General features: G+C 39.6%; 1 protein-coding gene across 1 annotated transcript; it reads left to right on the top strand.

Moving 5' to 3' along the window:
• Nucleotides 1-3,837: 3,837 nt before the first annotated feature.
• On the top strand, nucleotides 3,838-11,837 carry kcnk1b (potassium channel, subfamily K, member 1b). The gene is made up of 3 exons (XM_076077173.1): nucleotides 3,838-4,348; nucleotides 5,680-6,075; nucleotides 8,555-11,837. The coding sequence occupies exons 1-3, from the start codon at nucleotides 3,994-3,996 to the stop codon at nucleotides 8,812-8,814; spliced, it is 1,011 nt and encodes a 336-aa protein (XP_075933288.1). The 5' UTR covers nucleotides 3,838-3,993; the 3' UTR covers nucleotides 8,815-11,837.
• The last annotated feature ends 2,988 nt before the right edge of the window (nucleotides 11,838-14,825 follow it).

Below are 14,825 nucleotides of genomic sequence, written 5' to 3' on the forward strand. Positions count from 1 at the left end.
TTATTCCTCACAATAATTATTAATTATGATTTCCACAACAATGATGGTATAGCTACACATACATATTTAAACATGCAACTTTTATTTCTGTTAATCTGTTTCAACATTTGAAAGTCAGAGGTATCACATCTCTGATATTTTTGTATCATCACATGATTAAAGCCGGTTACTTTTGCACATAGCGCCTGCTGGTGAATGATCCAGTGGTAATGTAGACATTTTGCGAAGTCTGGGTCACCGTTGCATTGCGCAATGAAGCCTGCATGCCGGCCCGTCATCGCGGGAGCCTCGTCCTGGCTGTCCGCCGTGCGCCTCCGGGTACCCAACTCTCTTAACTCTCTGCAAGCGTTTTTGATTAAAAAAGAACAGCAACTACAATTTTAGACGGAGCTCCATAATGACTAGTGCTATTTTTAGAAACATGTCTTGCGGGCGACTCACGTGGTCCCTGCGGGCGACAGGGTGCCCGCGGGCACCGTGTTGGCTACCTCTGGTCTAAAACTACTCTGTTACAAGTAAAAGTCTTGGATTAAAAAACTTATAATTAAAAAAGATATATATTACATTACTGGTTTATAATTAGTGACGCATTAATGTACATCATTTGGTTGGCCCTAATTAGTAAAGTACAAATACCTCAAAATATATTTAAGTAGGCTCGCCCATGTCCACCAAAGCGTTTTTTTCACCCCAGCTGAAAACACCAGCTCTCCTCTGGGAGCCCATTTTCGAAACTGTGATGAAAAAATAAGGATCCTGTAAGTCATTATGATGAGAAAGTTTCTCAAAATAATGACTTAGTATCTCATACTCTAGATACTAAGTCATATTGCTATCTCATAATTATGATATATGAGATATTACTCATAATTATGATACATAAGTCATAATTATGAGATACTAAGTCATTATTTTGAGAAATGTTCTCATTATAAGGATTTAAAGGATCTTACATTTTTTCATCGCAGTGGCAGAAATGGGCTTCCATAGAAGAGGGCGCTTTGGAGTTTTCCTTTTTTTCAGCTGAGAGCCTTTGTTTGCGTCTGGTTTCCATGATACGGAATATCTGAGGAAGTGAAAATGTCTACACAAACTGTGGTCAACTCAGCAGACACTTAAATTTTAGTGCGCCTATATGCTGAAATTCACGGTAAACGTATTGAAACGGCACAGATCGGTTGTGAGCGAAGGACTTTGCAAAGTTAGCGGAAAGATTAACGTGAGACAACATCCGGTTTTCAAAATAAAATGTCAAATAAGCGGGAAAGATTACCGTCAGGCAACATCTGGTTTCCGAAATTTCTACCAAGAAAATATCTAATAACTGAATATTTGAAGTTTACCTCAAATTTTAGATCAAAATGAAAAGCAAATTGTCCACAGTTCAAAAACTAATTTCACCTCAGATTAATAGTAAAACACCTCAGATTGTCAATTATGGATAATCAGAACATTTTGATGCAGTATTTAAAATTAAAGCCCTTCAAAATGTCATGCATGAGCCAACTTCCTTATAATTTCAGATTAACTTTTAAAGAAATGGTATATTGTTACAAAGTAGTTTCACTTTAGATTAATAGTACACTACCTCAAAGTGTCACTCAGAGATAATCAGGACATTCTGATGTAGCATTTCAAACTTAAAACCTATTGAAATCTCATTCATAAAACAACTTCCTTCTAATTTCAGATTAAATTTGAAAGGAAATGGTCCATAATTTCACTTTAGATTAATAGTAGACCACGTCAGAGTGTCACTTAAGGATAATCAGGTCATTCTGATGTAGCATTTCAAAATTAAAGCCCTTCAAATTCTCATTCATGAGCTAACTTCAAATCCCATTCATGAGACAATTTGTCTAATTTCAGATTAGATTTTAGAGGAAATGGTGCATAGTTACAAAATCATTTCACTTCAGGTTAATAGCAGACCACCTCAAGGTGTCACTCAGACAGAATCAGGACATTCTGATGTAGCATTTCAAAATTAAAGCCCTTCAAAATCTCATTCATGAGCTAACTTCAAATCATCTAATAACTGAATTATTTTCTCAATAATTCCAGACAGTGACTGATGTATATGTGTCCAGGGTATTGTTGACTCCACCCATACTGAAAATCAGACATTTTTACTGTACCAATTAGATGGTTCAATGTAAAATCATACATTTGTACTGAGAAACAGGTACATTTCTGAATATTTGAAGTGTTATAAATAATATTTTCTCAATAATTCCATACAGTGACTGATAGATATGTGTTCAGGACATCGTTGACTCCAACCATACTGAAAATCAGACATATTTACTTTACATTGTAAATATAATTAATTTCATCTTATTTCCACATAATGAAATTTGTATATAGGCCTACGCTTAGTTGACATCTTATTATGGAAACCGGATGTTGTATCACTTAAATCGTTCCCGTTTAGTTGACATCTTATTTTGAAAGCCGGATGTTGTCTCACGTTAATCCCTCCGCTAACTTTGCAAAATCCTTCGCTCGCTCCCGATCTGTTCCGTTTGAATGCGTTTACCGATAATTTCAGCATATAGTCGCACTACAATTCAAGTGTCTGCTGAGTTGACCACGGAGATGTGTGCATGCTGAGTTCACTGCGGTCTACACAAGGAAGAGTACTTGCTCTGGATGAAGCACGTTGGGAGAGACGACAGGCTGCATATCAATGCGACTAATAAGATGTTGGAGGGATTGTTCATATTCACATCAATTTTATTATCCCACATGGGGAAATTCGTTTGGCTTCCAATGCTCCAGACATGAGGGCACAATGAAGTCCAAAGTAAAAGCAATAGCATAACATACACAATAAGGCCCTTCTTATATACAGTCTATGATAAGGCCACAACATGGTACACATTCGGTGTTTGTCCCGGCCCTACTCCACTGTGATTGGACGCGCAGCGTTTTAACAAAAGTTGAACATTTTTCAACTTTCGGCAACCAGATAAAAACGCGAAAATAATTGAAAATAATGTTTAAAAAATAAAGATAAAAATACACTGCCCTCAGGGGGAAAAACCGCTCTGGTGGACTCGGCCCCTTAGTTAAATGTCAATACGGACACACATATGCTGCTAGATTTGTAGTCCTATTTCATTGATTATTCTAAAAGCTTATTTCAAGGAAAGGCTATTCTAAGCCAAACCTGTCTCTCCTCCACACCCCACATGCAACAGCACTCAACCTGCTGATGTTCTTTGTATGTCATGTTGGGCGTGTCATGTTCACTCTTCCTTGTCACTATGTTAAGTTACAAAAACAATGGGCGAGGAGACAGTGCGATAGCTGTCTGGCGTTTTCGATTGGCTTTGAATTGAAACTGAAAGATGTCAAAACACAACCGGGCCTCAGCGACCTGGGAGGAGAGAAGAGGAAACTCTTACGTCACACGGCCTTTGTCGCCACATCACTTGCTGCCTTCAGGTGCCCTTTTAAGCTCGGAAACACGAAAACTACATGTAGGAACCTTTGACTTTGTGTTTATTTTTCTGAAATAAATATATATAGGGTGTAAATGGTAGAAGTTGTTGAGTTGTATCATTTAAAAAATCAGACTCAAATGTTTTTTATTTTGCAGCCTAAGATAGCATTAGAGAGAAAGGAGCGTAAACGAGGGTTGCACCCGTTCCACGTGCTTCTATAAATTTAAATGATCTTTTATCCACCCATGACGACCACAACCATAAGAGCCTATCACGTGGGGGAATCTCAGCATCTCAAGCCAAAATAGGCTAGTTCTCATCCAACAACATGGATATTTCCGACTGCACCTGAAAGCCTCAAGTGCCACCGCAGGTTTCGCGGAGGGGGGAAGAGATCTCATTGAGCTTTGTCTGTAACAACATCCCTCTTTAGGCTACATTGCGCTCATACAACGCGCGGGGCGATTACATTAATACCATTAGTTTAGAAGGCTATTGATTTATATCAACCCGGAGCGTAACACCGAGGGGATACCTCTTGAAAATGCTTCCGTCTCTAGCCAGCAATTCGTGTGTGCGGTTGATACAGAGTCACAAATCGACGTGGTGTTTTGTGTCTCTAGTCTTGGGGTACATCCTTTATCTCGTATTCGGCGCTGTTGTCTTTTCCTCGGTTGAGCTGCCTTATGAAGACCTCCTGCGCCAGGAGCTGAGGGCCATTAAGAAACAGTTCCTCCAGGAGAATGAATGTCTATCGGAGGAGCGACTGGAGCGGTTCCTGAAGAAAGCCCTGGATGCCAGTAATTATGGGGTTTCCATCCTCAACAACGCCTCGGCTAACTGGAACTGGGACTTCACTTCTGCCCTGTTTTTTGCGAGCACCGTGCTGTCCACCACAGGTAAGCGTTGATGAGAGTATTACAGGTGATGCTGCAGCCGATCAGGTGCCCACAATAAGACAAGACTATGTTTAAGTCTATGCCTTAAGCGGGCCCCTGTTTGTCTGCCCTGTAAGGTACCTGAGCCACTACTAGGAACACAAACCTTTGGCCGACTGAATGTAACTAGGCCGGTTGAGGGAACTAAACATGGGTCATGGTAATTGTAACTTAATTACTTATCCCGGTAGGTCAATCAGGTCTGTTTGTATTTGTTGCTCTGGTTATTTAGATACAGACGCTTCAGACATGCGTGTTTACATCTCGCATGTGTGTTGCCACAATAAACATCGCCTTGCAGTCGGTAGGATCCAATTTGATAAACATTGCTGTATGTGAACAGCCCTCTTGCAAAACATTACAGTACACAAACATGAGACATTGTCTATGTCAACATCATCGTATTGCTAGTTTAGCTTGCAGATGATCTGTGAGGATACCTGAAGAACTGCAGCCTGACCACATGGCAGCCGATACCATGAACAGCAGTTCCTGCCTGGCTGCATAAAAGCTTTCCTATTCAAGCCTGGACTTGACTGACATGTAGTTGATCACATGGAGCTCTGACTCTTTCTGATTAATTGTGCTTTCTTCGTCTCAAACCTTTTGCATTTACGCTATGGTATTTTCTAAATGAGTTTGTTCCTCATTTTGTCTCACCAACTATATATCAAACACCTGCTGCTTTTGTTACTCAGAAGTTCAGACAGAAATACTAGTACACGATACTGAATTAGACACGTTGAAACTACCTTTAATTCTCATCAGAGAAAAAGAGGAAGGGAACCAGCGTGAAAACAGAAGCAGTTGTATTGAATGAATACCAAGCGGAAGCTGAAAGTTGATTGTTTAATATTTTTAACAACACATCACCTACTGCAATTTCTTCACACACCCGTGTTAGTGACCCATGGTATATTTAACACTCTTGTTTGGTACACTTCATGAGAGCATGTTAGGTTTTTACTGCAAACCCTTTTTTCACATTAACATGACATCAAAACTCATCCTCTACCTGCCAGTAATTGCTTTAATTGAGCCTGTACATGTTTTACTGTCTGTTCCTCTGTTATTGACTCTTATACTCAGTTAGTGACACTGCCTGTTATTTTATTTCTCAGTAAAAAAGATAACAGGTTGTTGCTTTAAAAGAGCACGTATGCTCATGAACCTGCCCTGTATTAAATTAAGTTTAGATAAGTTGAAATAAACCAGAAACGGGCTGAATTCCAAAACCCGTTGGGCGAACGTTTACATATATTGATTTTCTGTCCCGTTTGTTTTTTCTACAGGATACGGTCACACAGCACCACTGTCGGATGGCGGGAAGGCCTTCTGCATCATCTACTCAGTGATTGGCATCCCCTTCACCCTCCTCTTCCTCACTGCGGTGGTGCAAAGGATCATGGTGTTCAGCACGCGGAGGCCGGTCATGTACATCCACAGGCGCTGGGGCCTGTCCAAGCCACTGGTGGCCATCGTTCACGCCACTGTGCTCGCCACGGTGGCCGTCTCTTGCTTCTTTCTCATCCCCGCCGCCATCTTCTCAGCGCTGGAGGAGAACTGGAACTTCCTGGAGTCCTTCTACTTCTGCTTCATTTCCCTCAGCACCATCGGCCTGGGTGACTACGTACCCGGAGAGGCGTCCAATCAGAGGTTCAGGGAGCTCTACAAAGTTGGCATCACTGGTGAGTGCCGACGATTCTTCTTATTTTCGTGGCCAAGCGGGGGCAGCGGTAACGTCTCAAATTGATTCCGCCTGCTGTCCACTGTCATTCTCATTGAGGTGTTTGTAATGGTACTGTATGAATCATTTTAAACAGCATATCATTTTAATATAATATGTGCTGTGAGCAAAAAAACATGTTACGGATGAGACGACTGGCACACAGCTGTGGCATTGTTTATGAAACAAACCCCTAAAGATGATTTATAATGTGTGCACTATAACTGTAACATGTAGTGTAATGTAAATTTGCTCAAGTTAAATAGTTCCAATATCTCAGAATAAGTTATGAACTTATATGAGAAGATCTCATATGACATGTTTTATGATGGTGAACTTTGTACTACCTGGGTGTGACACAATCAGCTGGGTCAATTGTTTTACCTGTACGACAACATATTGTTAAAACATAAGGAAGAAATGTCTTATTTAGTGTGCAATATGGTGAACGCTTGCTTTAAAATGACAAACACACAGACGGGAATCAGATATACGTGGTTGATCCTGAAACCTTAATCCTGACGCACAGGTTCCTGTTTCAGATCCAGCTTTTATTATTATCGTGGCTTTATCTCAGTTTGACTGATTGCACTTTACAGCTTTGGGTTATAGACAAAATGACATGTGATTTATAGTTTTACCTGACAGATACAGTAGTAATTATATTGCTTCGATATTAAAATAGGCTTCTGTTACAAAACAAAACAAGAAACAAAACAAAACAAATAGAAATGAAACAGTGCACATATAATTAGGGGTAATAATTAGCCTGTCCTACTCACACAGAGTGTAATGGAACAGGAAGCATATATTCTGCAAGAGAACTTTTCACTGCAAACTTCTAAACAATGCGTCGCTCTTTAAAAAGGGTTCACTTGCAATAGCTGTGGCCTTTTCCACCCGATTCCACACTATGTTTTTAACTTGCTGGATGCTGCTGATAAAGCAAAAATGTTGACATATTCATTGCTTTTTCCAGCCTGTTTTACATAAGCAGTCAGGCAACACAGCACAGTGCAGTGTGGAAGAAACATTGAGCCATGGCCTAATGGAGATCAGCAAGGCATTGATTGCATTTCCTGGTTGATCGTGCAGCTTCCTGTCAGCGCCACTGTCGGGGCTAATAGTGACGAGAATTAGAAAAAAGAAAAAGCCTAATTTCATTTGATCCGATGCACTCTTGACAAGCTGTGGGTGGGCATAAACGTTGAACGCTGCTCAAGTGAACTGTCGCCTGCATGTGTGGGTGTTTGTTACGCACCAGCCAGAGAGACGTCATTCAATAGGAGCAGAGTGTCAGTCTGTAGGAGGAGGGAAGGCTGTGACACAATGTATTCGTTAGCTCAAATAACAACAGACACATTTGAGCAACGTCCTATGTGAAGAATTACATGTCAGTGTCGTAAGTGACATTTGCAATCTGCAATAACATTCGGTTGTTTGCAACAGTTTGCGACAAATGATGAACAACTCATGCCGTTTGCTGAATCTTTTAATTTTTGCCAGTGCCTTTGGTGATAAGCAGTCACTGCTTTTGTGCTTTTGCATTTGAAGTGCAGCACTATTTTGTGTACATAGAGTATGTTCTGCCTTCTTAGTGAATCCAAACAACAGGGATCTCAAGTGTATTTTAAATAGTTGCTAATTCAGAAACAACAGACTTGTTAACATGCCACTTATAGTGCTGTAGTAGTCCTATTTATATCAGTGAATAAATGACAGTAGTGCTTATGCAGTAGTTTTATTACGGTTCATATAGTTCATACACCGGTCTAGAAATACCGTGAGTTGCTCGGGAGTTTCAGGGGGATTGTTCATAGATACTGACAAAGATGGTTTGCTAGTGAAAGCCAATCAGGGAAAGATTTTACTGCAGGCACCGATTAACAAACATTTATGTGTAAACAGTGAATTTGTCTGTTTCTCACTTCATCTCATCATTCAACAAAGCACACACACTCTGTTCTTATCATGGTTAGCGAGCCACTGCCCTCTTCTGTCTGTGCATACAAACAACAGTTTTTTGTGAAAAAATATATTAATACTTGAGTTTTACAGAAATCATAAAATATGTTTTTGTAGGTTGGAAAATGAGGATTTGAATTTCATCTGTAATTTATGTATATTGTGTATCATCTTCCCTGGTGGGATAAAAACTGTGAAAAGCAATAAAAGATATTTACAAAAGAAAAAAGAAAATAATATATATATATATATATATATATATATATATATGACAAATATTATTATATATAATAATATATATTATACAAAAAGACAATAAAAAGTATAAACAGTATTAAGTCCTTTAAAAAAGAAATACTAAGGTAATTTATTGTCAGCGTTGAAAATGTGTGGCTATTGTTTGTTTTTGATGTGAAATGGAATGATCCTACTCACTGCAGCTAGTTACTCATCCCTCTGTGTGTTTGTCTCGTCAGTCTACCTGATCCTGGGTCTGATCGTCATGCTGGTGGTGCTGGAGACCTTCTGCGAGCTGCAGCAACTGAAGCAGCTGAGGAAGATGTTCTACCTGAAGAAGGAGAAGCCGCAGGACCGCCTCGCCATTTTGGAGCATGACCACCTGTCCTTCACTACTGTGTCGAACAGAGCCACGGTTTACTCCGAGGGCAAGATCCAGTCGTTTATCAGTGTCCCGACTCAACTGTCCTCTCCCAATGATGATCCCATGATTCAGTAAACACCGAAGGATGACAGTATGAAAGTAGGGGGTAATGCACACCAGACTAGAAGTAGACAGAATGAGTAGATCATGAGTCTCAGCTGTAGGCATTCTGCAAACGTTAGTAGTATAACTATACAGCTCAAGCAAATAATCTCCTTCATCGCACCAAAATACTGACAATATAGTGCTATGCAGGAGAGATTAAATGTATGCACATTAATAAGGGATTAACAGTGACTATAAAGACATAGACAATGATAAAAGAAAAGCCTTCTGCTGTATTTATGACTCACAGGAGACAAGCTCCTTTATGAGCCGCGCTATTTATTGCATATTTAGGAACATTTTACAAAATAATTGGTCTCTTAAATCTTGCTGAAATATAGGACAAATCTCTGTAGTCTGTCACAAAATAAAGCATAAACATGTGTGCATCTTATAATTAGAGATAGGTATGTGGAATTGACATATTCCGGTGAGTGTTTTAAGATGTACAGTATAGTGCCATCTAGAATAATCACTCCTGTTAAAGATGAGCCAAAGTGTAGCCAAAACGTAAGAACAACTCAACTGGAAGCCAGAAGCATTATGTCTTCGGGTTGTCCCTCTATCCGTCCGTTCTTCCGCCCTTCCTTCCTTCCTGCCGTCCTCCCTATTCTTGTGGATGTGATATCACAGGAACGCCTTGAGGGGAATTTCTTCAATTTTGGCACAATCGTCCACTTGGACTCAAGGATGAACTGATTCGAATTTATTGGTCAAAAGTCGCTGTAACCTTACAAAACGTGTTTTTGGCCATAACTCCAGAATATATATAGGATAAAGTGAGGACATTTTGGACGGACATGGATGTAAACTGGTTGGTAGAGGCATACAACCACGAGGCAGTTATTCTAGTTTTACATGGAACTTTGAGACGATGTTTTCTGGCAGTGTTTGTTGCAAACTGATCAAATTTTATTAGTGCGTAAATTCTGACATGCTTTACTGGATTATTTTCAGTTGGATTGGCTGAAGATTCAGGGGCCTGTTATTCCATTGCATCATGTGTGTCACACATGCAGTCAATCCTGAGCAAAGCGTCTGAGAGAAGAGACAGTATATTGTATGAACTACAAGTAGTCTGAGCTCAGAAGAAGATATCCTGTAAGTGTGAATATAAAGTTTGCAAACAACAGGCTTTTTTTAACATAACTGCCAAGAAGAAACACAATTTAACAGTTTATGTTTTGTAGCATTTCTGGCTCATCTTTATGGGGGTGTTAACTATTCTTTTTGGACATCATGGTTTCACACATTTCATTGTGAGGGATAGTATTTGTCTGCAAGTATGGGCATTTTCTCAAATTGTTGCAGTCCTATTTCAAAGTTGTCATTGTGAGATGATACGCACTATAATTTATTGATTTGTCTGACTTAATGTCTTAATGTGTGCTTGACTGAAATAGAGGTTAGCCTATAGCTTAAAAAGGGAAGCACAGCTTGCTGGCTGGCCCGTTGCATTCTACCGTAAAGAGAGCTCAGTTTGCACATGGAGCCAGGCAGTAATACAGAAAACACTGTTTGGGATTTCTCAGAAAGAAAAGGGACATGGTTCTAAAGATTTTATCTGTAAAAACAAAAAACGGAAAAAAATCAAATGATAGAAATAATCAAAAGCTATTGGTACTTTTGATGTGGATGATCTGTAAAGGCTCGATGATTGCTCGAAGCTAGAAAAGAGCGAGCTGTCAGACAGAAACTATTTTATTGTATTTACATAATTTGAATGTAGAAATGTATATTTTTTTGGACTTGAGGAAGGTTTTTAATTGATAGAAAAGTAATTCTGTACTAGAAAACAGTTCTATCACATCTACCACATCAGTCTTTGATCTGCTCCTCAACCAAGGAGGGAACTGTCCATGATTGGAATTCAAACCAGTGGATATACACTATTACAATTTTGTATGAAATTGACATTGCACTCCTCTGTGTATTTAAAAAAACAACATGTGTATCTGGAGGAAGAATTATGTGACAAAGTACTTCATTTCATGCCATTATCCATCCTGTAATATTCTGTTTGGCGTAAATAGACACCCACACGTACAGTGTAGCTGTGTACTGCTGCAACGCAGACTTATTAGTCATATATACCTTTTAGTACATTTAATAGAAAGACGTGCATTTGTTATGCATTTTAAGTATGTCTCAGTCTCTGTGTGGAGCTGAAGTTCTGACCTCATCTCTCTCTGCTACATTGAAAAATCATGACACGGTCACAGCCTTTTATGAAGTCTTGAATGTAATGTTTTTTATGCCGTTTGTTAGTGAGATTCAAGGCCTGACCAGAGCGCAGCATTACTCCTTGCTGCTCTGCTGGCTCTGTTAGTTTAGTGACGAGTTTATTTGAATCGGTAAACTGTGGCACGGTAGCATGACCGCTTGCGAAATTAGCTATGATGAGTGTGTCATCATCTGAGTTACTCACTGATCTTTAATTTAGTGTTTTATAGATCAGTGGGGTTTCAGTCGTTTTTTTCCCACCAACTGGGCCTTCGTGTAAACTGTGATGCATTGAAACCGTTCATATTGTCTGCTGAGAAAAAAACAGAACTTGAATTTTGCTAAGGTGGGGTTTCTCATTTACTGTAAGATGTTTCACTGTTTTGTAGATACATTAAATAGATTGATGTCAAGGCTTTTACCCTTCAGCGTTATTGTGTTGTTGTTGTTTGTCATGCACATGCCGTTTGTCTTGAGGGTGAGGGCTGTCAGGTGAAGTAGTTCTGTTCAGGGAGTAAAACATTGTGTCAAGGATTCCAAATGGGAGCACACTGACATTATTTATTGATACTATCAAAAGTAACACATTGAAAGAATTTGGGATCACAGATTTCTGTACATATCTCTCCAGTTGTTGTAGAGTCATGTGCACCGGTGAGTATTGTAGGATTGCCATGAAGCACCGACGTTTTCAGTCAAATTTAGCATAAGAAGTGAATCCGTGAACTGTAAAATATCAGTGTCTTAAATAAAGTGTTGCTTTAATCTGACTTTTTTGCTCTGATTTCGTTTTTCCTCTGGTGTATTATTCAGAACTACGACTACTGTACATATGCTCAATGCCAATCGAAACCAGCTGATCCAGTGGTAGGTCATGAGTTTTGTGCTAAGCTGTCTCCCTGCAGCAACACGTGTGACTTTATAACATGTATTTAGCATAAAAGTGAACAATTAGGGTAAGAGTTGTGGACAATCATTACGTTTTTCTGCACACAAAACCACCTGGGTGAATTGGAAAAAAGAGCAGAGCAAATGGCAATGATTATGATTATCTGTTGGCTCTTGGGTAGTCTTGGGTTACTTTAACACTATGTGGACTCCATCATTGTCTCCATCATAGAAGAGCAGTAATTAAAGTTGGAGGTGAACAAGAGGCTCACTGATATCCCAGCTAGTGATGAACAGGAAATGCTTTCTTAATTGAGCATAAGAAGCAATTGTTTGCTCATCAGACTCGATATATGGGGCATTTCATAAAGGAGGGAACATAGTTAGCTGTTGAAGGACAGTGATTCATGATGAGAAGCTGTAAAGACAACAACAACTCTAAAATGTGCAGTGTATATTCGTGGCTTTGGTATTAATATCCGGCACACAAAAATACATGTAAAAAAATGGAAGAAATTTAGAAAGTAGGCGTATTCAGTCTGAATTGTCTGATTCCTTTCCACCTCAGCATTCGTCACAGTACCACAGAATATATTGTGTTTTATTGCCGTGAGCAGAATATGTCTCTCTGAGGAGAGTGAATTTTATTGGAAATTCTGAGGGTGCTAAAAGTAAATACAACACTTGTTTTATTCAACAGCCGACATTCATGTTATCAAGTTGAACTACCAGAATGAAGATGAGGAGAAGGCAGCTCCTGGCAAAGTATTTATTGGATGCATGTTATGAGAAAACAATAAGCTAGGGGCTTACAGTTACAGCAAATAACTACTGAGGATGTCAGGAAATCCGCCATATTCAGAATCTGCACTGAAAAGCAATTGTCTGATGACAATCTGCTTGAATTTGTATTATGCATTGTGCATTTCTGCAAGTTCAATTTTAGAAAAACATATAAGAGAACAGGCTCAAAACCCAAACCTCATTTGATTTGTGCACTGCAAATAAATCACATGAGCTCCACTTGTAGGATATTTAAGCAGTAGCATTTGAAGCAGGGACACGGTACAATGGTCAGTGGTCACCATGAAACTGCACCTTTCTATATAGAAAACAAACGATTAACTTCCCACAGCCCTGCTTCTGTACAAAATAAAGTAAGCTTCATCAAAAACATCGTATAAATAAATCAGCTGGCCCTCAAATAGACGACCATCACATTTACAATGCATACAAAAGAATAACATAATACATTATTGTTTGGAAATAATGAGAAAATAATGAAAACAATGCAAAAGCAAAATAACAGCGCATTTACTGTATTAGTAAGAGGGTCGGTCCACACACACCTACACTTAAGGACTTCACATCTTCTAACGCCCCAACCTTTTTCTCTCCTTTATTCGCCTTTCATTTGTTGCTACACACAAACGCGTACATACAGCACAACTGTCAGCAGACGCAGCCAGGTTGTCAGTCATGATGGTATCAGAGCAGAACAGGACTATCCCCCGAAGACCCATTTCTACACACCACCGAACTGAAATGCACCCACAGGTCCTTGTCATTAATATTGCTATTTGATCTTTTTGCATCATTCATATGCACACAGGAAACTACCTGAGCCGGAGCTGTGACGATAAAAAGAGTTCAGCCCCACGTTGAGAAATACATCATTACACTGAATCTAAAGCGATGTTTAAAGGAACCTGCATGTGCCTTTAGCTCTATAAGTGTACAAATAATGCATGTGTTTCAGCTTGATGCTCTTGTGCAAGCCCAAGAGTAACACACACTGCAGCAAAATGTGTGATGCTAGACATTTTATCAGTCAGGTTTTACAACAAGTCCATTGTTGCGACTTCGGCTCATATGCTAGTGGTCCAGAGACTCAGGGGTCACAAGGGACAGAGGGTGGGTGGGTTCTTCTGGACTGAGGCAACTGCTGGCATCTAACCTATAGCACCGCTTTCTGGTGGTGGAGCAAATCTATTTATATCCTGACACACAAACTGGGACTATGGGAATGCAGGAGGCCTTGGGCACAAACATTACCCTCTAACTCTGTAACTGCTCTGCTTAGCTACTGCAAACACAATTCTTTCATTTTGCTGCAGTGAAGGGAGTGCTGATTACATGTTCTAAATTATAGTATGGATTGGGTTTTATTAATGTACACAAGGAATAACCAAAATGAAATACGGAATTGGGCATTTGAGGTTGTGGTAGTGCACAACAGTCCTATTTTCTTGGCATAAAAAACCTCAATCGCTGCAGTGGGTGATGTTTAGAGAACATCACGACTCACAGTCGGCTCCCTTCATGTTTCATATAAAGACGGCACAGGCATATTTATTAGATGCGGAATGATAAACATGAATAAATGAAAAGGGTACCAGGAGAAACAAAATCTGCACTGTGCTGTTCTCAGGAGTTCTGACGTCTGACGAAAGCCATCACAGGTCGAAACATCATCAGTCATGCTTTATACTTTATTATCACACTATAATTAATCAGATCTGAGTTTGGTATCCAGCTGTGAAAATGCTGCGAGAATGTCCACTAATTGGATGACAAAAGGCAAATAGCCACGTGGCCTTTGACCAAACCGATTATAATCATGAGCGCATGAAGGAACAACACTGACAATTGCCATGTCAGTTATCTAACGCTCTCAGAGTGCCGTCACAATAACCTCAAAATGGCCTGATTCGCGAAATCTCTTCCATGCCAAGTCTTCACACCCCACAACTCACCAAAAATAATTGGTTATAAATATTCAGAGGAAGCAATCACTTGTTTTCGAGTGGTGAATGTCAGACTCGGGACTTGGAGAAGCATGGTGCTATGTTTTCCCCTCGTCAACATTG

The sequence above is a fragment of the Anarhichas minor genome, unplaced genomic scaffold (genome assembly GCF_050575085.1).
Source record: "Anarhichas minor isolate MPS153535 unplaced genomic scaffold, ASM5057508v1 ptg000058l, whole genome shotgun sequence".
Classification (NCBI taxonomy): Eukaryota; Metazoa; Chordata; class Actinopteri; order Perciformes; family Anarhichadidae; genus Anarhichas; species Anarhichas minor.